The 27,405-nt window shown below is 43.3% G+C and overlaps 1 protein-coding gene across 2 annotated transcripts in view; it reads left to right on the top strand.

Annotated features, from left to right (window-relative positions):
• The window catches only part of WDFY2 (WD repeat and FYVE domain containing 2), a 161,889-nt gene that overhangs the window by 66,417 nt on the left and 68,067 nt on the right, over window positions 1–27,405 (top strand). For both annotated transcript variants that reach the window (XM_073613242.1, XM_073613243.1), the window contains exons 4-5: window positions 5,573–5,627; window positions 21,261–21,411. In XM_073613242.1, coding sequence (XP_073469343.1) covers window positions 5,573–5,627; window positions 21,261–21,411 — 206 coding nt within the window. The remainder of the gene's footprint in view (window positions 1–5,572; window positions 5,628–21,260; window positions 21,412–27,405) is intronic.

Consider the following 27,405-nt stretch of genomic DNA (forward strand, 5'->3'; position numbering starts at 1 on the left):
GGAGGAGGTAGGAGGGAGTGGGCTGTCATTTACCACTGTGTATACCCCCACATGTAACCCTATAGTCACATGGGCTGCTCAGGTGGTAGGGAGGAAATGCTCAGTAAAGAAACTCACTGAAAACTGAGCATGTGCAGAGTTTCCACCACAGCTACAAAATCCCTAGCTGAGTTTGGGACATGAACAGAAGGTGGCGATAGCAGGGGGATCAACCAGGTCTTTTTTGCAGAATACAGAAAACTAATCTCATAGTGACTGAGTATGAACAATATGTAATACATCATTTATTGATAGTGGGGTTTTTTTGGTGTGTTTTTCTTCATGATGTGGGTTTAGTCACACTTTAAAGTGTGACTAAACCCACAACAGTAAAACCAGTCTGTATATGCAGTAAAGCATGCTTGTTATACTCACTGTGGGGTAATCCTCTACATTGTGTAAAAAGGCTGATTGATCCTGCCTTCTCTGATCCTCCCCATCTTTTACTGTCCGCAATCCATCTCCTGATAGTACAGAGCCTTGGGTGCACTTTGCATGTGCTCAGTTTGGTGTGTATTGCCACAGAGTTTTTTTGGGGGGATGGTGCAGGTGATCAGCACTGTCCAGACAGAGGGTCAGGAGCCATGCAGCCTCGTATGACAGTCAGAGGAGGATGAAAACTCCTACAAGCTTTGACCAGACATTGATACAAGTCACAAACTGCTATATACTGATGATAAAAAAAGGTATTTAGCCGTTTATATTTACTAAACGAATTTCATTTCCATGTTCTGTGTACTGTGGGAAATCAGATATCGTGAATTCAGGGTCCTGGGTTTAGCACTTGCCTATGAGTATTTTTGTCTACGTTTTGTGAGAATGCCAAAGGCGACGATGAGGTGTTGTTCCTGAAGTGATCCAATTATAAGTAAAGATTTCAAAAATATTGGCGATCCAAATTACGCTAACAATCTCTGGAGCGTGTGAAAGTTTTGGGAGGTGTACTCTGGTTTCTGGATTGTCAGATGTTTTGGCAGATTTAGTCAAGGTCAATGCTGGGAGTACAAATGAAGACACATCCTGTATGTAGTTTACAGATTATTTTACAAATGGCTTATTTTATGACATTTATGGTACCGACACAATGACACAACAGTGAAAGTGATTACAGACCTATCATACAACCTTTATTGTGAATGGAGTAAAAATAATCTCAGCACCCCTGATCAATGGAACCTGTTCTGGGCCAGCAGTGCTGGCAATTGCAGGAGGACAAGTGATTTTCTACTTTTGTTACAGTGAGGGAAATAAGTATTTGATCCCCTGCTGATTTTGTACATTTGCCCACTGACAAAGAAACGATCAGTCTATACTTTTAATGGTAGGTTTATTTTAACAGTGAGAGACAGAATAACAAAAATATCCGGAAAAAGGCATTTCAAAAGAGTTATAAATTGATTTGCATTTTAATGAGTGAAATAAGTACCGTATTTATCGGTGTATAACACGCACTTTTTTCCCCTTAAAATCAGGGGAAAATCGTGGGTGCGTGTTATACGCCGATCCCCGCTAATTGTGATCTATCGGAGTTCGGAGGGACTCGGCGGAGCTGAACGAGCGCCGCTGAGATCAGTGACTGGACGGAGCTGAGATACACATAGTCAAGTGTTCTCGCCTCTTTCCGGCGCTGCTCGCAGTCACGCCCAGTCCCGCCATTGGACCTGTGTTATGTCCATCAAAGGATGGGACTGGGCGGGACTGTGAGTCCCTCCGAACTCCGCGGCGCCATATTTAAAACTACATGCTATTTGTATGTCGGCGGCGATCTGTCCAAGCATGTAATGGACACTGGGGGCGAGGCTGCACTGACCACTGGGGCAAAGCTGCACTGACAAGGCTGCACTGACAAAGCTGCACTGACAAGGCTTCAATGGACACTGAAAAGGCTGCAATGACACTGACAAGGCTGCAGATGGACACTGATGAGGCTGCATTGATGGGCATTTTAATGTAAGTTTTTTTTCCTTAAACTTTCCTCCTAAAAGTTTTTTTCCTTAAAATTCCCTCCTAAACTTGGGGTGCGTGTTATACGCCGATAAATATGGAATTTGACCCCTTCGCAAAAACATGACTTAGTACTTGGTGGCAAAACCCTTGTTGGCCATCAGAGGTCAGACTTTTTGTAGTTGACTACCAGGTTTGCACACATCTCAGGAGGGATTTTGTCCTACTACTGTTTGCAGATCCTCTCCAAGTCATTAAAGTGGATGTAAACCCCATTTTTTTTTAAATTAAGACTCATATCTGTTACAGCAGAGGATGTAATTTCATCTGTGCCCAGTCTTGCCACAAAGAGTTAATCCAGCTCTGAGCAATCCTCTTATCTTTCTTCTGTAAGATAAAAACAGACACAGGGAGAAATAGGTGTCTGTTTCTTCCCTCTTGCTGTGAGTGACTGGTGATTTCCTTAAAGCGGGGTTGCGGTGAATGCTGGGAGCAGAGATGTTGTGATGACGCTGTTGCACAATGCATGCTGGTAAGCCTGAGACTAGCTCCCAGGGACTGTGGGAGGTCTGGGAGAGGCTAGAAACACGCCTACTCCCATAGGAGGAAAACCAGGAAGTGCAAAGAAGATTAGAAAAAAAAAAGGTAATTACGGCGATTTAAATTTTTTTACACAGCATGTCAGCATCTAGGCAAGGAAGAGAGTGCATAGAGATAATGTTCAAAATTTGGGTGGAACCCCGCTTTAACTCATGCACAAGTGTGAGAGAGGCATTCTGTGTACTTCACATCCCCCCTCCTTTCTTCTCCAGCTCTCCCAGGATTGGCTGCTGACATCACGACTCCACCCACCAAGCCCTGGACAACAGACCTGCCCGCAGAATCTGGAGTATTGTAGGGCTCCAAACAGCTAAAGGGGAGATATTTGACAGGTAAGGATTACATGCAGGAGGCGTGTATATCCTTCTAGATCAGCACTATGGAAGTAATTTATAAATGATGAGAGTGTGTTTACATCCACTTTAAGGTTTCTAGGCTGACGTTTGGTAACTCAAACCTTCAGCTCCCTCCACATATCTTCAATGGAAATTAAAGTCTGGAGACTGGCTAGGCCACTCCAGGACCTTAATGTGCTTCTTCTTGAGCCACTCCTTTGTTGCCTTGGCCGTGTATTTTGGGTCATTTCCATGCTGGATTACCCGTACACAAAACATTTTCAATGCCCTGGCTGAGGGAAGGAGGTTCTTATCCAAGATTTGACAGTACATGGACCTGTCTATCCTCCCTTTGATGCAGTGATATTGTCCTATCCCATTAGCAGAAAAACACCCCCAAAGCATAATGTTTCCACCTCCATGTTTGACATTGGGGGTGGTGTTTTTGGGGTCATAGGCAGTATTCCTCCTCCTCCTCCAAACACGGCACATTGAGTTGATGCCAAAGAGCTTGATTTTGGTCTCATCTGACCACAACACTTTCACCCAGTTCTCCTCTGAATCTTTCAGATGTGCTTTCTTGAGCAGGGGGTCCTTGCGGGCACTGCAGGATTTCAGTCCTTCACGGTGTAGTGTGTTACCAATTATTTTCTTTGTGACTATGGTCCCAGCTCCCTTGAGATCATTGACAAGATTCTCCAGTGTAGTTCTCGACTGATTCCTCATCGTCCTCATGATCATTGAAACTCTACGAGGTAAAATCTTGCATTGAGCCCCGGACCGAGAGAGATTGACAGTTATTTTGTGTTTTCTTTCATTTGCGAAAAATTGCGCCAACTGGTGTCCCCCTCTCACCAAGCTGCTTGGCGATGGTCTTGTAGCCCATTCCAGCCTTGTGTAGGTCTACAATCTTGTTCCTGACATCCTTGGACAGCTCTTTTGGTCTTGGTCATGGTGGAGAGATTGGAATCCTGATTACTTCTGTTGACAGGTGTCTTTTATACAGGTAACAAGCTGAGATTAGAAGCACTTTAAGACAGTGCTCCTAATCTCAGCTCGTTAACTGTATAAGAAGACACCTGGGAGCCAGAAATTTTGCTGATTGATAGGGGATCAAATACTTATTTCGCTCATTAAAATTCAAATCAATTTATAACTTTTTTGAAATGCATTTTTCTAGATATTTTTGTTGGTATTCTGTCCCCCTCTGTTAAAGTAAACCGACCATTAAAATTATAGACTGATGATTTCTTTGTCAGTGGGCAAACATACAAAATCAGCAGGGGATAAAATATTTTTTTTCCCTCACTGTATATGAATGAAATTAGGAGGAAAGAACGCAAGTCAACTAATCTCAAAGGAGAGCCTCCCTCTCTTCATAGGCATGACATCCTGGTCTGATTCTCTGACACGGCACAGCCTCTGTATTTGTTTAATGACCAGATTATACGCAGAGGAGTAACTAGAACCTTCATCTCTCAAGTAGTATCTAAGCAGTTGATCAGAAATGTGTTACTTAATATATTTAATAGTTGGCTGATTAAACATGAGACCTGAGAGGGAAATTTCTGGGTTTATATGGTCAGTGGAGATAGTGATGTTTGAAGCATGAGGATCATGGTGGGATAGTAGTAGTGTTAAAGTACCTATGATAGATTGCAACGCTATACGTATAATCTCTGAGTATTAAATTTTCTGTTGTGAGCACAAGACCATGCTATGGTAGGGTTGGATGTCTACAATTCTGTGCACTCCAGAAGGATGTGAAAAATCAGTTGATGTATCGTGTACTGTTGTTTATTTATTTATTTTTAATGCCATTTTCTTTTTGTTGTGGTGTGTTGGTAAGGTTGTATGTATGTAACAAACAAAAACCTCCATAAAAATTATTGTTGAGAAAAAAAAAAAGAACCTATAAGGTCCTAGTACAAGAAACCATGAAGAGGCCCCCACTGGGGCCCTTCCCACTGATCCTGGGGCCCTTTACTCCCATCGTGGGACCCTTTTATTACAGTCCCGCAGCGGGGCCACCTTCCTGCCGTCTTGGGGTCCCCCCATGGTAGCAGGAACGCCAGAGCCGATTTGCAAGTGCGACCCTGGTAGTTCTGCCACTGGTGCCAGTTTTTATGTTTGTTTTATTATTATTTTTACCAATTTATTTATTTACAATTTTATTTTTTAGGACCCCCATTGGGTGGCTTTGGGGAAATATCAGGGGTTTGAACAGACAGGACATTGATAGTGGCAGTGGGAGCAGCGTGTGAAGAAAATAATGCCCTCTATTTCCCTCCTGCAGCCACTGAATGTCTGTGGGAGGGAGAGGAGGAGAAGTGGGCATTTAGCGGCTACGTAGAGGGATCAGTTCCTCTACATGCCGCTGCATTTTATCCAGGTGTACAGGGGGGTCACGTGGGCTCCCTGAAGCATGGGGCCAGGTCGCAATGGCGACCCCTGTACTTGTGCTTCTGGGTATATGTTACCAAAAGTAATAGCAAATGCAATATATAGGAGGTGGTGCTTACCCACGCTTGAGAAGTGACACATCCAAAGCATCTTGGGAACTGTGGACATCAGCCTACCCCACACATGACACACAGGAACTTAAAGCTTTGTTTGAGACAGTAAATAATCAGAAATTATATTTCTTTGTACAGGAATTTATTTTGAGTGAAGATTATAACAAAATGACCCCAACAAGAACATATCAAGGTAAGAAATGACTTTACCCTTTGTGTTTTGAATTTGGTATGCGGATGGGAAAATTCTGCCTCTTGAATTACTGTATGCAAGCCATGCATAGCTGACATTTTAATATTGGCAACAGTCAGGTGTAATGCCCTTTCTCCTAATAATCATTGGCTACAGCTTTGCATTTCTTTCAGCTCGTTTGACGAGTAAATTGCAGGTAGTGCACACAGCCTTTGGGCATGTTGTTTCTAGAAATCAAATTTTATTCTTACTTTAATGAGAATAAACATAATTGTTATTACAAACAGGATTCATTTTTTTTTTTTTTTATAAAGCTGACTTATATTTAGATACAGCTGTTATTCATAACCAATGTATATAAGCCAGCTGGGGTTTTACACTTCATTTATCATTGAATAGCTTAGAGTTTGTATTTCGTAGTGTTTTGGTAACCAGTGAAGCATAGTGGCTTAGTGGTTATCACTTATGCCTTGCAGATCTAGGATCCTTGGTTCGAATCCCAGCCATGACACTATTTACATGGAGTTTGCATGTTCTACCTGAGCTTGCGTGGGTACTCTAATTTTCTCCCACTCTCCAAAGAGGGTAGGTTGTTTGGCGCCCATCTTTTTTTTTTTTGAAAAATATTTATTGGGTTTTATGGCATACAATAGTATAAAACTGAGTGTAACAAAGGTTACAGAGTATTAATTATTACAATCTGTAAAGAACAATGACTTCTCATAGTAGTTAAAATAAAGACTTCTCATATCAGTTAGAACAGAAGAGAAGAAACAGAAAACAGGAAAAAAAAAGAAAAATGAGGGGGAGGGTAAGGGGAGGGGAGGTCAGGGGAGTTCATGTTTGCCATCTTATCAACACTATTGAGCGTAACTTTGCTCAACATATGAAATCTTAACATCTAGATATCTTCAGGAGTGGAGGCAGCGTCTGTACATACCTGGCTGAGCATGGTATATATTGGTCAGGGTATAATAAATATCCTGATTGATCTCACTATACTAAGAAATATAGAGTAATAAATGTGGGAGGGTGGATGCTAAGGAGCAAAATGGATTTGTGGATATCCTACGGTGGGTTAAAAGTAAAGGAATCCGGGGTGGGGGGTATTTTAAGTCGGCCAAGAGAGTTGGTGAGATCTTTTGTCAAGTACCATTTTGTGTAGCGGAATGGGTGCATTATATCCATTAGTGCCTGTGGAGCGAATGTAGCTTCGATGTATTTTCTCCATCTTTTAAAAAAACGGGAAGTCGATCGGAAATTAAGGGTGATGGTGTCCAATCTCTCTAGATGGAAAAGTGATGCCAAGGCCTTTTTAAACACTGTTAGGGTAGGTGGAGTCGCTGATATCCAGTGAGACATAATAGTCCTGCGAGCCACTAGAAGACACAGGTGAGCCCAATGTGGAATATTTTGTGAGACCCTCGTTGGCGATGAGGGTGAAGGGGGTATGCTAAACAGGCATAATAGGCGGTCCTTAGTACACTGAATTTTGTGGACCTCGTTGATGTAAGTGATCACCTTAGCCCAATAAGCATCAATCTTGGTACAGTCCCAGAGCCTATGTAGCAAGGTGGGGCGAGGTAGGTTACACCAGGAACATTGCGCTTGGGTGGGGTCCGCCTTGTTGAAGTGAAATGAAAAATAAGCCCTGTGGATGATCTTGAATTGCGTTTCCCTCCAAGTTTCGGAAGCAGTAAGATTGCGGACTGTTTTGTATCCCTCAAGGATTTTTTCTGGCAGAGACTCGTCTTCTAATACGTGTGACCACTTTTGAAAGGGTTTGAGAGCATATTTCCGTGTTTGGTGTTGTATGAGACAGGAGTAAATATTGGAGATGGAGTAGTTATTGCTTTTGATGAGAGTATCAATGCAGGATGTTTCAAGTGGATTGGTATTGGGGCCAGAACATGATTTGAGATAGTTGATGAGTTGGTGATGGAAAAAAACATGAGTTGGTGGTAGGGAGTACTCCCGCATCAGGGTTTGAAAGGGTTTGAATTTGCCCGGCTTGTTGAGATAGAAAGATGAGACATCAGTGAGGCCTTTAAGTTTCCATTGGCCAAAAGCTTTATGGATGATGGATGGAAGGAACATAGGGTTGCCTTGTATTTTGAGGTACTTGGAGATGCTGGATGGCAGTTTAAGCAGCTTTCTTACTTCTCTCCAAGCAATGACCGTATCCTTAATAAGTACACTTGTTTTGAGGTGGGGGGGTAATGCATTGGGATTGGAATGGAGGATGGCCGAAAGGTCATATGGGTGCACCATAGCCTCTTCTAAGGATAAGTTAGAATATTTAGAGCCTCCAGTTAACCAGTCTAAGCCCTGTCTAAGTAAACATGCCAGGTTGTAGAAGTGCATATTGGGCAGTCCCACCCCGCCCTCGCCCTTCGGGAGACATAGTTTCTGCAGCGCTATGCGAGGTTTCTTGCGAGACCATATGAAGGCAGTTAGGGCCTTCTGGAGTTTTTGGATATCTGAATGTTTAATTAGAAGAGGTATGGTCTGCATTGGGTAAAGCAAGCGTGCAAAAGATACCATTTTGAAAAGGTGGCATCTCCCAAAGAGCGAGAGAGGTAGGGTCCCCCAAGCCTCCAACTCCTTCACAATTTTGGTTATCAAAGGGGGGTAATTCAATGAGTACAGAGAGGATGGTTCATGTCCTATTTTAATGCCCAAATATGTAATATGTTGGTTGGCTATGGCCAGGGGGGATAGGTGTTTCCATTTACTGGAGAGATGGGGGTGCAATGGTAGGATCTCACTCTTATCGAAATTGATTCTGAATCCCGAGCAAAGTCTGAAGTCTGTGAAAAGTTGTTTGAGTCTGTCAAAGTCTGCTATAGGGTCGGTGGAGAACAATAGTATGTCATCTGCAAATAGCGCCGAACGGAGAGTGTGGTTATTTAGAGTGATGCCACTGATTCCATCAACTGAATTTAACATTCTGGACAGGGGTTCGATTGCTAGATTGAACAGGAGTGGAGACAGGGGGCAGCCCTGTCTCGTTCCTTTTGTTAATGGAATCGTGTCTGAAATAAAATCAGGGGTTACAAGACGTGCGGTAGGGGATGCGTACATTTGTAGAAGGAATCTCATAATCTGGCCTGAGAATCCAAATTGTGTCATCACTCTAAAGAGCCAGGAGAAACTGATGTTGTCAAAGGCTTTTTCCGCGTCTAAGGACATGATGGCAATGTCTTGGTTAGGGTGGGTTTTAGCATACTCCAGAGCCATTAATACTTTGCGAATGTTTAGGGTAGCTGATCTCCCCGAAACAAAGCCAGATTGGGCTGGGTGTAATAAAGATGGCAGTAGGGGAGCTAGACGTGACGCAATTATTTTGGATAGGATTTTGACATCGACATTGATTAATGATATCGGTTGGTATGATCCCGGTAATAGGGAATCTTTCCCTTTCTTAGAGATTAGTTTGATGTGGGCCTGTGTTCCCGTAGGAAGATAGGGCCCTCCGTCCCACATGGCTGCGTATACATGTTTTAAGGTATCTGGAATAAATTCCCTGGTCATTTTATAAAATTCGGCGGTGTATCCGTCGGGTCCCGGGGCTTTGGCTGAGGCCATGTCTTTGATCGTATATCGGATATCATCAACAGTAATGGGGACATTAATTGTCTCCAATTGTGTGTGGTGGAGTTTGGGTAGACGTATTTTGTCAAGCAGAGAGTCAGTAGTAGGTAAGTCAGTCGGGTCAGCTTTGTATAGATTAGTGTAGTATTCCACAAGTAGGTTGCTAATCTCAGCTGGGGAGGTGACCAGAGAGCCTGTCGTAGCTCTAAGAGCAGAGATATGGGTAGGACGTCTAGGTCCTGAGCACATCTTGGCCAGGAGCCTGCCAGCCTTGTTGCCAAATCTATGGAAATGTAGCTGAGAGTATGACGTTTTGGCCGCTTCATGCTGTTCTGCCCAGAGGTCAAAGGTGCTTTTAGCCTGTCCCCATTTTTGTATGTTCTCTATGGTGCGGTTTAATGTGAGCTGTTCATGTGCCAAGCGTAAGGCTTCGCTTGACTTACTATATTGTTGCTTGGCTCTTTTTTTGAACTGGGATTTTACCCCGTAAGAAGGCCTTGCCTGCTTCCCAGAAGAGGTTAGGGTCTGTAATGTGAGCTCCATTAGTGGAGATTTATTCCTCCCAGGCGCAGTATAATGTATGTTGGAAGTCCTCATTGTCAACTAGATAGGAGGGGAAGCGCCAAGTAGGGGAGGGAGATGAACGAGCCGTTTGGGTTAGGTGAACCACAATTGGGCTGTGGTCTGAAATCACTGCGTCTTGTATGTCTGGTGCATTGATTACGGAGCTTAGAGCCGGGGAGGCAAAAAAAATAGTCTATTCGTGAGAACGTATTGTGCGGGGGCGAAAAAAAAGTGTATTCCCGATGCGTCGGGTGCATCAAGCGCCAGACATCCACAAATTGCATGGAGGCAACGGATTGTGACAGCAGGGTAGATGTAGATGATGGGGGGGTACGAGTGTGTGTTCTATGTGCAGGGGGGCCTGTGCGATCAGCTAGGGAGGACATGACTGAATTAAAATCCCCACCCATTAGGTGTAACGTCTCTGGGGTAGTTAGCACCCATTTCACTAAATCTTGAAAGAAGGAGGTGTCAGGAGAGTTAGGAGCATATATGTTAGTAAGTGCTACAGGTTTGTCGTCTATAGTCAGATGTACAGTCATTTTCCTTCCTTCCGAGTCAACCTTGACATCCCTAACAGTGTGTTGTAAATTCTTGTGCAGAAGGATAGCAACACCCGCTTTACGGCCTACTGCCGGTGAACCATAAACAGAGCCCACTCACATTCTACGAAGACGTTGCAGGTCGTCTGCAGCCAGATGTGTCTCCTGTAGTAGAGCCACATCAGTCCGGAGACGCCGCAGGTGTCTGAGGATGGACATGCGTTTGTTTGGGGAACGCAGCCCCTTAACATTCCACGAGACAAACTTTAGGTGACTCCCATCTGTAGACTGTGACATGATTGGTAGTTAAAAGTGGTTTGGTTTAGGGGTTTGTATAAGAACCCCTTTGTAGATGTGCTATCTACCTTTTGGGAGCCACCAAAGCGCCTCAGAACCCCTGAAGACATATGAACTAGGTTGGCAAACATGAACTTAAACTTCTCTAAGCAACAATAAGTTATAAACATTAATAAGGCAGAGTATCGGGTAAGGAAATATAGAACGTGCCATGTGGACTTCTCTTTTTTCCACATGAGGTCTCACCTATCTAGTTAGCATAGCTCCCATTGACTGCCAGCTCCTCACTTAGGGGCAGGGTGTTAGCAATGGGGGTGAGGATAGGGAAGGTAGGGGAAAGGAAAGGGGGATAAGGGGGGGGAGTGGGTACAGGATAGGAAGGGAGGGTAGTCTGGGGGGGATCCCCTGAGGAAGCAGTGCAGGTTTAAACTAACCAATGGCGAGGTAGGCTAAACACAGGGGAAGGCCCCTCTCTATAAATTAAGCTAAACAAACCAGAAGATAGAAAATACAAAAAAAAAACAAAAACATTGCAGGTGTCCCTGAAAAGGAAGGTCCCCCAGATAGTGGGAGGCCACCTCCGTTATTGAGTTGCATGACCATATAACTGTAAATGCATAACTTTTAGCTACAGGCTGGTAAGGGTAGTGCTCCATAGAGAGCATGTACAGCAGTTTCTAGAGGCATCAAAAGTACCTTTGTCTTAAGGATAAAAAATTAAGAAAAGAAAAACATATAAGATGGGTTGATACTACCCGTTAGTAGATGGCGAGGTGAAAAAGGTGGTGATATGAAGTCCTTCAACGATTCCCAGAGCGATCTTCCTGGTTGGTGAAACGACTGCGTTTGTATGGAGGTTTGGTCGGGCTTCGGGGGTGTTTAGGGGGTCCATAAGCGTGCTGTGAAGATGACGATGGTGAGCCCTCTGCAGCGGCGCTGTGTTCCATTTCGGAGCTTCTATTGGCTAGGTAGGTTTCCGCCTCTTCAGGTGTATTAAAGGTGAGTTGCTCCCCTTCAGGCGTTTGAACGCGGAGGACAGCTGGATAAGCTAGGGAGAATCGGATTTGATTGTGGTGCAGAGTGGAGCATACCGAGGAGAATTCCTTGCGTTGTTTCATTACCTCTATGGAATAGTCCGCAAAGAGCAGCAGTTTCGCGCCACCTACCACCAGTGAGCGCGTGCGACGAAATTTTTGCATTATGGCGTTTTTGTCAGCATAGTTCAAATATTTCACTATCACATGCCGAGGTTTAGCGCGTGTGTCAGAATGTTGCGTCCGTTCAACAGTGCAGGGTATGCGGAGGCCAAGTTGCTCTGGGATGGTTTTCGCACATATATTTGTAAGGTGGGAGGCCGGGATCGACTCTGGCAAGCCAATTATGCGCAAGTTGTTCCTTCTTGAGCGATTTTCTAAATCGTCCAGCTTGTCCCATATGTCTCTGTGCGAGGCATTGATGCGTGCAAGTGCTGCAGATGAGGCTGTGCAGTCATCTTCAAGTATAGATATTCTCTCCTCCACCTGAGTGATGCGTTGGGCCTGAGCCTGGAGCTCTATGTGCAGCTGCTCCAGCCCTCTGTGCACCGCTGCGTCCACAGTGGCTGTTAGGGATTGTCCCAGAAGTTGCACTACAGCCTGGGCAATGTTAGCAGGGGATGTGGGGTCAGTCTCTGCCATAGCAGGGGCAGGGGGAGGTTGTGGCTGCAGCTGAGGCCTCTCTGCTGTGTCCGGAGCGGCCGCCATCTTGGCTGTGTCGGCCGCTATGTCTCCCGCCGGCGGAGCTGTGGAGGGGGGCGAGGACAGCGCCCGAGCATATGATCGCTCCACGAAGCGATCCATGTCTGCCTGGGATGGAGCAGAGGCAGTAGGGGTTCCCCCCGGAGCTGTGGCTGATTTAGATGCCGGTTTAGTGAGGAGCTGTGCGGGAGCTGAAGCTGCTCACCTCCTCCTCATGTGGCGCCGGAACCGGAAGTTGGCTCCCATCTTAATTGGCCCTAATATGTGCGTGTGCGGATCTGAAAGTTCTAACTTGCTTCCCATGGCAGACCCTGGTAACACTTAGTTGAGTGCAGAGGCATAACTAGAACTTTTAGGACCACAGTGCAAGAAACCATGAAGGGCCCCCCTTTCCATCGGTCCCAGGGCTTTTTACATCAGTCCCGTGGCCCTTGCCACTGGTCCCGGGGGTAATTTCCCTGGTTCTGCAGTGGGTCCTCTTCCTGCATAGTTGCCAACCTTTTCAAAAAATGTTAAGGGACAACTTTTTTTTGCTATGTGTTCAGCCAGGTGCAGAACATATCTTAATTAGGAGCAGAGCATTTAAAATGGGCATTGTAACAAATCTTGTAACAGACACTAACGGTAGTTGTATTTAACTATTGGTAACACAAATAGTTCTCCTCGCACTCTACAGTCTCTCACTGTAGGTCTTCACTCACCGAGCTTGCCAATCGCCACTGGATCTCCTGAGCTCTTCCACTTCCATAACTTGGTATCTTCCTCAAGCGTCACCCCCCACTTCCCTGCTGGGTCCCTGGATTGGCACAATTTACAGACACTCCTCAAGCACCACCTCTGCTGTCCCGCTGGGTCCCTGGCTTGGCACTTGCTGAAGTTTTCCCACTTCTTCAATGTCCCCGGCTGGTGAGAAGACTGCTCTGGAACTGGCTCCAGCTTACTTAGTGGTCTCCGGTAGCAAGGTGGATGGTCCCTTAGTGGCGAAAGCTTCCCCTCTACCTCCGACCACAACTGGTTTCCCGTCCGGCTGAACCGTTACGCTCGGTTGGACTCCAATCCTGCAGTCCCAACCCTGCGCTGCTTTTGGATAGGCCCTTAGACAGCCTAGCAGCAAGATGTTCCCGGGATAGGCCTCAGGCTTCCGGCCTAGCAGCCTGGGGCAGCATAACACACGTCCACCCAGACAGCCATCCAGGTGGCACAGAACCCTGATCACCTGACTCCACCCAAATAAATAGGCTCTCCCAGCAGGCCCAGGGCTAAAGAAACCCCCACCAATTGGCTGAGACACCCCATCCATTCATAACCTGACCTTGCTAAGCCCTTGTCTTATCTAATTTCACCAGCATAACGCCACCTAGTGACAGAAAAGAGAAGGTGCAGCAAGTCAGTGGATCTACTAACGATTAACCAGGGAAACTACCGCCAGGCAAACTAAATTTAGTAGTAACCCTGCCTAAACACCATGGTGCTACACATGTATATTACTGGTAGTGGTTGAGAACCAGAAAAAAAGGATCTTATTCACTTGAAAATAGAGCATAGTTGTGATTCTCTTTACAGTGCATATGTCACTTTTTTAGGATGATAATGGGGGGTATACCGCCACATCCTTAAATACTAGAAATGCACATTTCAGAGTGAAAACTGTAACAATACAGAAAGAGCAAGGCTTTAAGGCTGGGTTCAAGCTAGTCCGGTGCGAATTCCAGCTCTGGTTTCTCTGCGAAGAGAAAAAGCAGCTGTTTAGCAGTTCCTCTCCATTGTAGCTGCGGATCAGCTGACCTGGGAGAGGGGGGAGGTGTAGTGAGGAGGGGGAGAAAATTTGTGTTCAGAACGGAACGCATCTGCGAATCGGATGCGTTTCCATAGAAGATTATGTGCCTGCAATTCGCACCGCAATGCCTAGAAATGCACACGTGTTTTGGACAATGCGGAGTGCGAATGCAAAGCACATATGTGAACCAGATTAATTCAAACTAATACATTTTAAAATGTTCTGCGAATTGGATGCGGTGTAAGCCGCATCCAATTGGCATAGGTGTGAACCGAGGCTCAAGGTGGTGGTTGGTCTCTCAAAAAAAAAAAAAAACACATAAGCACACATAATAAAAAGAACTTTATTCCATAAGCACATAAAATAGAATAAATATATCCCTTAAAAGAGAAGTATGGGTTTGTTTGTTTTTTTTCCCTGATTTTATACTTACCTAGGTGGATGCAGCATCAGTCCCATGCTGCATCTGTCCCCTGGCACCTCTGCACTGAGAACCGAGCGAAAAAAACATCGGCGATCACTCAGTTTTGACAGAGCCTGTGGAGGGGCGGCGAGCATCCGGCTCAGACTCCGGCTCGCTGAGAGGCCGAGCAGGGTGTCAGTCCACGCACCTGATGGATCCAGACCTCCAATTCCACAATGACGCGGTGCCTGGATGAAATCCGTGACGTCAGCAGAGAACGGACTTCAGCCCGCCCTGCTGAAAGCGGGTCACACAAGTGCAAAACGTATTTCACTCCTGTGATCCAAACGAGCTTTGGCAGGACTACTCCTTTAATTTAAAAAGCATACATTGCCTGATGGGCTGGGAGTTTACAATCAGACATAATCCCCATGAATTCTTATAAATAGGCATAAAATATCCAACACATGCATATATTTTGTACTGAATGTTGCATTGTCTCAATTTGGTCCAGTAAAGTGTACAAAGCTAATCCCAACACATTTCGGCCAGAAGGGCCTTCCTCAGGGGACCATTGGGGTTGTGTTCTGTTGATAAAAAAAAGTAAGAATAGCAAAATTGCGTATGTATGTACATATGTGTGTGTATAATAAATATATATATATATTGTGTGTATGTATGTGTGTGTGTGTGTGTGTGTGTGTATATATATATGTATGTATATATATAATATATATATATATATATATGTATGTGTATGTATATATATATATATATATATATATATATATATATATATATATATATATATATATATATATATATATATAATTACAGTATCTCACAAAAGTGCCGAGGGGTGCGCAAGCAGCACAATCACGGGAGGACGTGTATGGACGCCCTCCCGCCACTGGAAGCCTGCTTTGTAGCCATCTTTCCTTTTCAATCTACAGCACTGTAATTTTCTGTAAAATACAATGCAATCTGGCTACCTGGAGGGGTTCTCAACACAGATGGTGTACAGACCGCTTCTGAAAATGTAATTTTCTGCTTGTGTAATTAGCTGTTTGACTGATACAAATCAGATTATTGCACTGATACAAATCAGATTTTTGGCATCCCCTGCAACAAAAATTACTCCCAAAGAGAAATAACATCTAAGGGGGTGCAGACCCTGCCACTTTCCTCATTAGAGCCCTGCAAGTGCACCAGCTGATTGCCAATTATAAAATCACTTACATACAGATTCACTCTGGACATGGAAACCGCCAAAAAGCTATATTTTCAGAACAAAAGATAGGAATCTGCAACAAAGTTTGCTAAAATCCCTGCAATGTACATTGGTCACATAAAGGGGATTGTTTTATTTTATAAACACACACAGTAGCTCACAAAAGTGAGTACACCCCTCACATTTTTGTAAATATTTTATTATCTGTTTTCATGTGACGACACTGAAGAAGTGACACTTTACATTGTAGCAAAGTAGTGAGTGTACAGCTTGTATAACAGTGTAAATTTGCTGTCCCCTCAAAATAACTCAACACATAGCCAACACAGCCAGCACAGCCAACAATATCTAATACCGCTGGCAACAAAAGTGAGTACACCCCTAAGTAAAAATGTCCAAATTGGGCCCAATTAGCCATTGTCCCTCCCCGGTGTCATGTGACTACAATGTCTCAGGTGTGAAGGGCAAGCAGGTGTGTTAAATTTGGCATTATCGCTTTCACTCTCCTACTGGTCACCGGAAGTTTAACATGGCACCTCATGGAAAAGAACTCTGAGGATCTGAAAAAAAAAATTGTTGCTCTACATAAAGATGGCCTAGGCTATAAGAAGATTGCCAAGATCATACAGCAGTTTAACAGGACAGGTTCCACTCAGAACAGGCGTCATCATGGTCGACCAAAGGAGTTGAGTGCACATGCTCAGCGTCATATCCAGAGGTTGTCTTTGGGAAATAGACGTATGAGTGCTGCCAGCATTGCTGCAGAGGATGAAGGGGTGGGGGGGGTCAGCCTGTCAGTGCTCAGACCATACGCCGCACACTGCATCAAATTGGTCTGCATGGCTGTCGTCCCAGAAGGAAGCCTCTTCTAAAGATGATGCACAAGGAAGCCCGCAAACAGTTTGCTGAAGACAAGCAGACTAAGGACATGGATTACTGGAACCATGTCTTGTGGTCTGATGAGACCAAGATAAACCTATTTGGTTCAGATGGTGTCAAGCGTGTGTGGCGGCAACCAGGTGAGGGGTACAAAGACAAGTGTGTCTTGCCTACAGTCAAGCATGGTGGTGGGAGTGTCATGGTCTGGGGCTGCATGAGTGCTGCCAGCACTGGGGAGCTACAGTTCATTGAGGGAACCATGAATGCCAACATGATCCCCTCCCTTCAGAGACTGGGCCGCAGGACAGCATTCCAACATAACCCCAAACACACCTCCTAGATGATCACTGCCTTGCTAAAGAAGCTGAGGGTAAAAGGTGATGGACTGGCCAAGCATGTCTCCAGACCTAAACCCTGTTATACAAGCTGTACAATCACTACTTTACATTGTAGCAAAATGTAATTTGTCACTTGAAAAGATGTAATAAAATATTTACAAAAATGTGAGAGGTGTAGTTACTTTTGTGAGATACTGTATGTGTATACATACATTCATACATACAGTGGATATAAAAAGTCTACACACCCCTGTTAAAATGTCATGTTTTTGTAATGTAAAAAAATGAGAGAAAGATAAATAATTTCAGAACTTTTTCCACCTTTAATGTGACCTATAAACGGTACAACTCAATTGAAAAACAAACTGAAATCTTTTAGTGGGGGAAGTAAAAATAAACTAAAATAATGTGGTTGCATAAGTGTGCACACCCTCTTATATCTGGGGATGTAGCTGTGTTCAGAATTAAGCAATCACATTCAAACTTACCGTATATACTCGAGTATAAGTCGAATTTTTCAGCCCTTTTTTTTGGGCTGAAAGTTTCCCTTCGACTTATACTCGAGTCACCGCCGTCTGTCTGCATGATCAGCTTGTCATGCAGGCAGACGGTGGCCGGCGTGTGATGATAATGCTCGGAGGCTATTCCAGCTTTCAAAAGCCGCGCCTCCTGCTCTTCTGTGATAGGCTGAACAGCTGTCAGTGTACAGCCTATCACGGACATTCTCTCATCCTCGTCCGTGGTATGAGAATGAGAGAATGTCCGTGATAGGCAGTCAGCGGTCAGCCTATCACAGATGAGGAGGAGGCGCGGCTTTTGAACTGTGGAATGGCCGCCGAACAGTATCATCACACGCCGGCCGCCGTCTGAGGAAGGAGATCGCCACAGGGAGGAAGGAGATCGCCACAGGGAGGAAGGAGATCGCCACAGGGAGGAAGGAGATCGCCACAGGGAGGCTACACAGGACACAGGTAGGCTGCACATGCACACAGGACACACATGTACAGGACACACATGTACAGGACACACATGTACAGGACACAGGTAGGCTGCACAGCACACAGGGAGGCATGCAGCTGCAGATGGGCATTATTGACCCTCTGCATTTCTCACCCTCGTCTTATACTCGGGTCAATACATTTTTCCCAGTTTTTTGTGGTAAATTAGGGGCCTCGACTTATACTCGGAACGACTTATACTCGAGTATATACGGTATGTTAAATAGGAGTCAGTACACACCTGCCATCATTTAAAGTGCCTCTGATTAACCCCAAATAAAGTTCAGCTGACATTTTAACAGGGGTGTGTAGACTTTTTATATCCACTGTGTGTGTATATCTCACAAAAGTGAGTACACCCCTCACATTTTTGTAAATATTTTATTATATCTTTTCATGTGACAACACTGAAGAAATGACACTTTGCTACAATGTAAAGTAGTGAGTGTACAGCTTGTATAACAGTGTAAATTTGCTGTCCCTTCAAAATAACTCAACACACAGCCATTAATGTCTAAACTGCTGGCAACAAAAGTGAGTACACCCCTAAGTGAAAATATCCAAATTGGGCACAATTAGCCATTTTCCCTCCCCGGTGTCATGTGACTCGTTAGTGTTACAAGGTCTCAGGTGTGAATGGGGAGCAGGTGTGTTTGGGGTTATCGCTCTCACTCTTTGATAGTGGTCACTGGAAGTTCAAAATAGCACCTCATGGCAAAGAACTCTGAGGATCTGAAAAAAAGAATTGTTGCTTTACATAAAGATGGCCTAGGCTATGAGAAGATTGCCAAGACCCTCAAACTGAGCTGCAGCATGGTGGCCAAGACCATACAGCAATTTAACAGGACAGGTTCCACTCAGAACAGGCCTCGCCATGGTCGACCAAAGAAGTTGAGTGCACATGCTCAGCGTCATATCCAGAGGTTGTCTTTGGGAAATAGATGTATGAGTGCTGCCAGCATTGATATTGATATTGAGCATCTGTGGGGCATCCTCAAACAGTAGGTGGAGGAGCGCAAGGTCTCTAACATCCACCAGCTCCGTGGTGCCATCATGGAGGAGTAGAAGAGGACTCCAGTGGCAACCTGTGAAGTTCTGGTGAACTCCATGCCCAAGAGGGTTAAGGCAGTGATAGAAAATAATGGTGTCCACACAAAATATTGACACTTTGGGTCCAATTTGGACATTTTCACTTAGGGGTGTACTCACTTTTGTTGCCAGCAGTTTAGACATTAATGGCTGTGTGTTGAGTTATTTTGAGGGGACAGCAAATTTACACTGTTATACAAGCTGTACACTCACTACTTTACATTGTAGCAAAGTGTCATTTCTTCAGTGTTGTCACATGAAAAGATATCATAAAATATTTACAAAAATGTAAGGGGTGTACTCACTTTTGTGAGATACTGTGTGTGTGTGTGTGTGTGTATAAAATAAAACAATTCCTTTTATATGACCAATGTACATTGCAGGGATTTTAGCAAACTTTGTTGCAGATTCCTATCTTTTGTTCTGAAAATATAGCTTTTTGGCGGTTTCCATGTCCAGAGTGAATCTGTATGGAAGTGATTTTATAATTGGCAATCAGCTGGTGCACTTGCAGGGCTCTAATGAGGAAAGTAGCAGGGTCTGCATCCCTTTTTAGATGTTGTTTTCTTTTTGGGAGTATCTCACTAAAAATTAAATTGTTGTTGCAGGGGATGCCAAAAATCTGATTTGTATCAGTGCAGACTTCTGGGAAAATCAATAAGCTAATTGCACAAGCAGAAAATTACATTTTCAGAAGCGGTCTGTACACCATCTGTGTTGAGAACTCCTCCAGGTAGCCAGATTGCATTGTATTTTACAGAAAATTACAGTGCTGTAGATTGAAAAGGAAAGATGGCTACAAAGTGGGCTTCCAGTGCCGGGAGGGCGTCCATACACGTCCTCCTGTGATTGTGCTGCTTGCGCACCCCTTGGCGGTGTGTTCTGTGATCTAGTTCTTTGGACTCGGATGATCACAGATTGGGGTAAAGAGCCAATCACAGCGGCCCTTTACCACATGATCAGCTGCCGGCTAATGCCAGCTGATCAGGGAAGTAAACATAAGCCGGTTATCGGCCCTTTTTCTCCTCATGCTGACAGCGTGAGGAGAAAAGAAGAAATCCGATAACTGCCTTCTGTTACAGGGACATCGCTCCCAACAGTGCTCATCAGTGCCACCCATCAATGCCTCATCAGTGTCACCTCTCAGTGCTGCCTATTAGAGCCCATCAGTGCAGCCTCATCAGCGCACATCCGTGAAAGAGAAAAATTACCTATTTGTAAAATTTTATAACAAAACTATAATGTTAATGTTTTCAAAATGTTCAGTCTTTTTTTGTTTTGCAAAAAATAAAAAAACTCAGCGGTGATTAAATACTACCAAAAGAAAGCTCTATTTGTGTGAAAAAAATGCTAAAAATTTCATTTGGTTACAGTGTAGCATGACCGCGCAATTGTCATTTAAAGTGCGACAGCACTAAAAGCCAGTGTTACTTTTGGCAGCAAATTTCAATGTAGTTTTAGTCTTAGTCTTAGGACTAAAATGGCAATTGCAGTCTTCTGCAATTGTTTTAGTTTTAGTCGTATTTAGTCGACTAAAATAAAGTTAGACGACTAAAACAAATTTTGGTCATCTAAAACCTAATGGGTGTAGTTAAATTGTAATTCATTATTTTAAGCATTTCTCTACAATTTCCAAACTCATTATATACTGCTGGAGTAAAAAATCTAATATGTTATTATTTATGGTATGAACATGCAATGCAGACCAGTGTTCATTTTTACATCAAATTTCAATTTAGTTTTAGTCCTAGTCTTTTGACTAAAATGGCATTTTAGTTTTAGTCCTATTTTAGTTTTTTGACTAAAATACCATTTTAGTTTTAGTCGTATTTTAGTCATCTCAATCGTTTTAGTTTTAGTCGTGTTTTAGTCGACTAAAATGGTATTAAGTTAGTCGACAAAATTAACACTGCTGAAAGCTGAACATTGGCCTGGGCAGGAAGATATAGGGCAGGGGTATAAGTGCAAGTGGTTAATTACAATATTATTAGTAGCGTTTGTATACACTATTATTTTAAGTGAAAAACTAGACTTGTGCCTACCTTCACCCACCTTTTTGCTGCCGATCATACTCCATATTCCCAAACCAGGTTAAGAGCGCTTTCTTAGAGACACGACTAATAAATGTACTCATCTATACCATAACATATAGCTAAACATTTATCTTTCTATTCTGTCTCCACAGCCCACCAGAGCCGACTGACAATGGTTCTGTTTGTCCTAGAAATGGAGTGGATGTTGAGCACAGGACAGGACAAGCTATTCACATGGCACTGTTCAGAGACGGGGGAACGCCTGGGAAACTATCGCACTACAGCCTGTGCTTCATGTCTGCAGTATCCTTTCACTTGCTCTTTCATTTTGTTCCCCCCATATGTGTGATATAAGTTGATACCATAAACCATACAGTGTTATGGCCCGAGTATTATGGGGCCGAACTTCCAAGGGACAGCGCCGCGGCACTGTCTCCCGGAAGTGGGGAAGGGTAGCTGTCAAAATCAGCAACCCCCCCCCCAAGGTGCCAAATGTGGCACCGAAGTGGGGGAGGAAGCAGATAAGCGGAGGTTCCACTTTTGGGTGGAACTCCGCTTTAAGCCTAATACACACTGCAAGTCTTTTTTTCTTTCAACCCAGAGGGCTGAACGAAAAAAAAAACCTGACAACTCAGGTCGGAGCCGCTGTACTAACAATCCAATGTTAGTACAGCGATCTCTGCTGCTGTTCTATTGTGTTCTGACACGGGGACGCCCCCCCCACGCAAGTACACTTAAGTCAGCGCTGTTGGCTTTGTGTATCGGTTTTTCAAAGTTTTTTTTCCTGAGAAAAAACACTTGTATACATTTTTGTGCACACAAACACAATATAATACCATTTTTTTTTTTTTTTTTTAAATCTAAAATATGGAGTTACGCCAAGTAAATAGATACCAAACATGTCACACTTTAAAATTGTGCACACTTGTGGAATGGTGCCAAACTACTGTATTTAAAGGCGACACTTTATAAGCCTTTACAGGTTACTAGTTGGGGTTGAGGTCTGGTGATTGAATTATTGCTCTCGCTCTGACTATCACGGCAATACCTCACATTAGTGGTGCAATCGCTGTTTATGTATGCATGTGGGACCAACCCGTGCGTTCGCCTTTTCACCGGCGGTCGGGTGCGCTTTTACTTTTTTTTTTTTTTCCTATTAGTTACACGGTTTCTTAAATTTTTTTTTTTTTTTTTTTTTTAAACATCACTTGTGACAGCAATAAACAGTGACAGGTACCCTTTATGGAGGGATATGGGGGCTTAAAAGCATCTGATCACACCAAGATCTGTGTGGTCAAATGCTTTCAGGATGTAACCGCTTCAATACAGGGCACTTTTACCCCCTCCAGCCCAGGCCAATTTTCAGCTTTCAGCACTGTCACACTTTGAATGACAGTTGTGCAGTCATGCAATGCTGTACCCAAATACATTTTTAATAATTTTTTTTTTCACAAATAGAGCTTTCTTTTGGTGGTATTTAATCACCGCTGTTTTTGAAATTTTTTTGCTAAAAGAAAAAAGACCGAAAATATTGGAAAAATAATAGTTTTTGTTAGTATATGTCAATTTTTTTTGTCTTCGAACATTACCAGCAGGACAAGAAGCCTTTGGAGACCATGATAAGGATTCATGGAAAAATTAGGTTTTCAACTGTCAAATTCAGGAAAATGACTCCACACCTAAGAGATATTTGTGTTTTGTAATCTTTTATTTTGAGGAGAAAATGATCAAAAACTGACCTTTTTAAATCAGAAAAAAAAAATGAATTGCTATTAGCAGCCCCTTGATTCATCATGTATGTGTGAGTGAATTCATGGCCTTTGATATTTTACCATGTTTAGTAAACCATGAAGGCTGGGTTTTTATTTTGAAACCTGAAAAACCACTAGTAAAATATAGTAATATAATATGAGAGGGCAAAAAAATGTAAAACCTAGAACAATAATGAGCAGATAAGAGTGCTGGTGTAATCATTTAAAGATGAAAAGTATAGTTTATGGTACTGATGTGCAAAGTGCAACCAATCAGATTTCATCATTCATTGGCATTTATCTGTCGCAATAAAAGGTGATCACTGAGCAGCAACACTCTTTGACTTGACAAATTAGCCTAGCAGCTATAACTATATACATTGCTATCTTGCAGGGCCCCTGGCTCTGTTGTGTGTGTTAAGCAGCCTATAAACAAAGCAAATTTATTTCCTTCAACCACGGGTTGCAGGAAAGCAATTGGCTTGATTCCCCCATCAACACAGTCGGTGTTGACAGGGGAATCCCTCCGGCCAAGCCATTGTATTCCCTTGGAGGTAGAAGCCGTCCTCGCTGGGAGAAGACAGTGATTGTTGCTAGTGGCTATAGCCGTTAGCGATAATCGCATGTAAAATCCGGCAGGCTGGTTATACCCAAGTCAATTGATCGATCAGCTTGGTACATTCGGCCTGCCCATACATGGTTTGAATCCCTGCCAGTTCCTGCTGAACCAGACGAGATTTGAACCGTCTCTGGATGGCCTTAGTGGACTTAGAAGCAGTAGAGACTGAGATTCTTTACTGCATCTCTCCCTCATCCCAGCAACTCAAGAATTCACAGCCTTACTTCCGCATCATGATTTTGGTATTCTAGAAGAGCACTTTCAAGAAAGGCAAAGTTCCTTTGCTCAGTGTCACAATACACAAGCAGGCCAGAGTATTGAAATAATGGTACAGACCAAGAAGTGAACAGTCAGCGGTTAAGGAGTAAATTTAGAATCTTTAGTCATTAAGGCTGATCTGTACAATAACCGCACGTAGTTACAGGAAGTCTGATTGAAGAGTCTATCCTCACCTTATGTCATTAAACTCACATAAAAAACTATAAATGGTTTATTACATGTTGTTGATACTCACTCAGCTACTCAGTTACTATGGGATTAGTTTTCTGTATTCTAAAAAAAAAAACAAAAAAAACAAACCTGATAGATCCTGCTGTTCTGTTTCCCTTTTTTGATCATGTCCCCAATGCAGTTGGGGATTTTGCAGAGCAGTGTTGGCAGCTGGTGCACATGCTCAGTTTTTCTATGCTGAGCGTTTCCTCCCTATCACATCTGAGCAGCCTATGTGAGTGACTATAGACTCACACTTGTGGGCGTATACACAGTGGTAAATGACAGCCCACTCCCTCCCTCCTCCTCCATGCCCACTAACTAGCTAAACACAATAGGGGTAGGATATTACATGTTGGTTGATGGAGGCTTCTCCTCCCTCTTATTATAAGACGCAGGCTGGAGGGGTGTGACAGAGCCTGTGACTGGCAGAAATCCACCTACACCATGTTTTCGCTAAAAATAAAGATTTTATTTCAAATATATGTTCGTATGATGATTTAAAACAATTTCTTGATATGATTTATTTTTACTCTGTATCCTAAAGGTTGTTTATTTATTTTTTTGAACATGTGACCAGCGGTAGAGGACTAGAAGCTCCTCCTGCTTATGTTTCCCTGCAGACAGGCTGGAAAAGATCTGGGTCATGTGACAGCTGTATATTGAATAGGAAAAAGGTACTTGGATGTTCTTTTTTTTTTTTTAAATTAAAATAATTACAGTGCCATCATCCACATACAGAAAGAGAAGGGACGATGTAAATTAAACAGTGTGTGTTGAGTATCACTTTAAGGGGACAGTGACGACTTTATTGAGTATAGTGGATACAGTGACCAGAATCCACACCTTTAAGGCAGGGTTTCTCAACCAGGGTTCTGTGGACCCCTGGGGTTCCTCCAAAGGTTGTTAGGGGTTCCTTGAGCAATATGAAATTTCTGCCTCTCAGAAAAGTTCCCACTGATACCATAGATCTTTTTAGCTACAGTATCTGTAAGGAGGGAATTCTTCCCAAAGACCACATGTGTAAGGAGCATTTTTCCCACTGATCATCACAGTAATGTGTGAGTTCTAGATATAGTACATTTTAGTAGGGGTTCCCGGAGATTGGAAACTTTTTTTTTTTAAGGGTTCCTCTGCATTGAAAAGGTTGAGAAAGGCTGTCTTAAGGGGACGGTGGATACCTGATCTCTGTAGTGCACCAGTTCATATCAAAGTGTGAGTGTTTTTTTTATGGTTTATTTTGAGCACCTTTTCAGCAGTATATATTATAAACACCACCATAAGGACCAGTGGAATTGTATGAGTAAAAGTAAGGATCTATCCAGGCTCTAATGTCACTTTTAAAGGGGAACAGGCATCTTGACCTCATTTTTATAAGTCCAAACACCAGTTGAGCATACAGTGGTGAAGGATTGCAACACAGAAGGTGATTCACCAAGGAACATTGCTGTGGAGCACGAAATTGAAATGATCTTGACTTTTCACTATATATTGTGGGACATTTCTCACAAAAAAAAGAGATTCACAAGTGTTAATAATGTGTGTATATATATATAATTAATACTTGGTGAAATTGCAGCACTATATCATAAGTATTACAATCTAGATTTGAAGTGTGTGGAACACTGGAAGGTTGCAGCAGTTGAGAGCTGTAGGGTTTGCCAAACGAAATAGGGGGTGACACTGGTGAAATTTTTACTTTGGTTGCACAATAGATATTTTGTTTATATGAGAGAAGAAAGATGCAAAGTGGTTTAAATCATTGGCAAATGAGACCTCCATTCTTGAGATATCTACTAAAATATCTTGGTTGATCTATGTAGAGTTTGTAGCTCAGTGGCCATTAAATTCCTGCCAGCCTTGTTTGGCATCTTACATACCAGAACCTGTGTGAAGTAGCTAGAACTGGTAAAAAAGCTACCAGAATAGACCAAGTCATGAGGCCTCCAAAGCAGCATTTATATATCTTGATTTCTAAATCGCGTTTATACCGGAGGGGACCAGATCTCTGACCTCTGCTGCTGTTTTAGCCTTTCAGTGATTAAAAAGAACCTCTTGTTGACTTTGTTTAAAGGGAGCCTGTCTGGACAGAAGTATGAGAGCTTTCATCAATGACTTGTTTCTAAAGGTTTAGGGTTATCATTCTTGCCCTTGCTTTATCTAACTACACTAACTGCATTCAGGTTTCAGTAAAAAGAAATTAATTTTGGTTATTGTGGCCACACTACACAAAAGGATTGTAAATTGTGCATGCAATACATGACTGTACAATATGGCTTTACCCATTAGTGCCTTAATGTATTAGCTTTGTCTGCAGATTGTGCAGTTAGGCGCTAAGCATGGCCACCAGCCAGAGCACCAAGGAAACTTCCTTCTCCAGTGTCCACTGGTAATTGGTGGAAGTGATTTTCTTCTGAAAATATAGAGAGCCCATGTAATTCTGTTCTCGTAAACCAGGGATCCCCAAACTTTCTAAGCAAAGGGCCAGTTTACTGTCCATCAGGCTTTAGGAGGGCCAGACTGTGGCCAGCGGGGGTAGAATTTGCCCCAACATTGGTGCCCCAGCATAGGTTTTATTGGTGGAAATAGTGCCCAGTTCTTGGTATTATTGGATAGAATAGTGACCAATTGATGGTGTCAGTTTGGGGAATGGTGCCTGACCACTGGTGTCAGTTGGGGGAAATACTGCCCCAAGGGCCAGATAAAGGCAAGCAAAGGGCTACAGTTTGGAGACCACGGTCTTAAAACTGTACAGCAGAACTTATTTGTGTAGCATTGACACTTTTTCCACATCTTTGTACAGAGAAGGAGCCCCAGAAGAAAATTGCAATCCCTTTTACGTGCGCACACAGAAGGTCCATTTTGAAGATTTTTCTCCTAACGGTATGCCTTTGATTTCTGTAGGGAAACCAGAGTAAAAGTGCGGAACACAGTCAAACTCCATGCAGATAGAATTATCAGTAAGAATTTAACCCAACATCCCAGCACTGCAAGGCAAGAGTGCTAACCAATTAGGCTGGCCATAGGCAAATTGAAATTTGGCCAGTTCAGCAGGATACGGCCGAATTTCCATCCATCTACGGACAGGCTGGTTGTACTGAAGTGCATTTACTTTTTTTTTTTCTCCTGATCACTGCCAGAAGCTATAGCCACCAGAAGAGACCATTTTATGCTGCCAGTGGGGAAGGCTTCCTGCCGGCTGAACACAATAGCGCTGCAGGAGGGAATTTCCCAATTCCCCCATCAACAGTCAGTGTTGATGGGGGAATTGGGCAATTTTCTTTCCTTTTTAACCCGTGGTTGTAGGAAAGAAAATTGCATAATGTAAGGCATGCTTTAGCTACCATATCAGACGTGTGGATCTCAGAATAAAAGTATTAATGTGCTTCCAACAACCAGCAATCTGTTCTAATGTAATAATGTGCAGAGTGGATGGGT

The sequence above is a fragment of the Aquarana catesbeiana genome, linkage group LG02 (genome assembly GCF_042186555.1).
Source record: "Aquarana catesbeiana isolate 2022-GZ linkage group LG02, ASM4218655v1, whole genome shotgun sequence".
Lineage (NCBI taxonomy): Eukaryota > Metazoa > Chordata > Amphibia > Anura > Ranidae > Aquarana > Aquarana catesbeiana.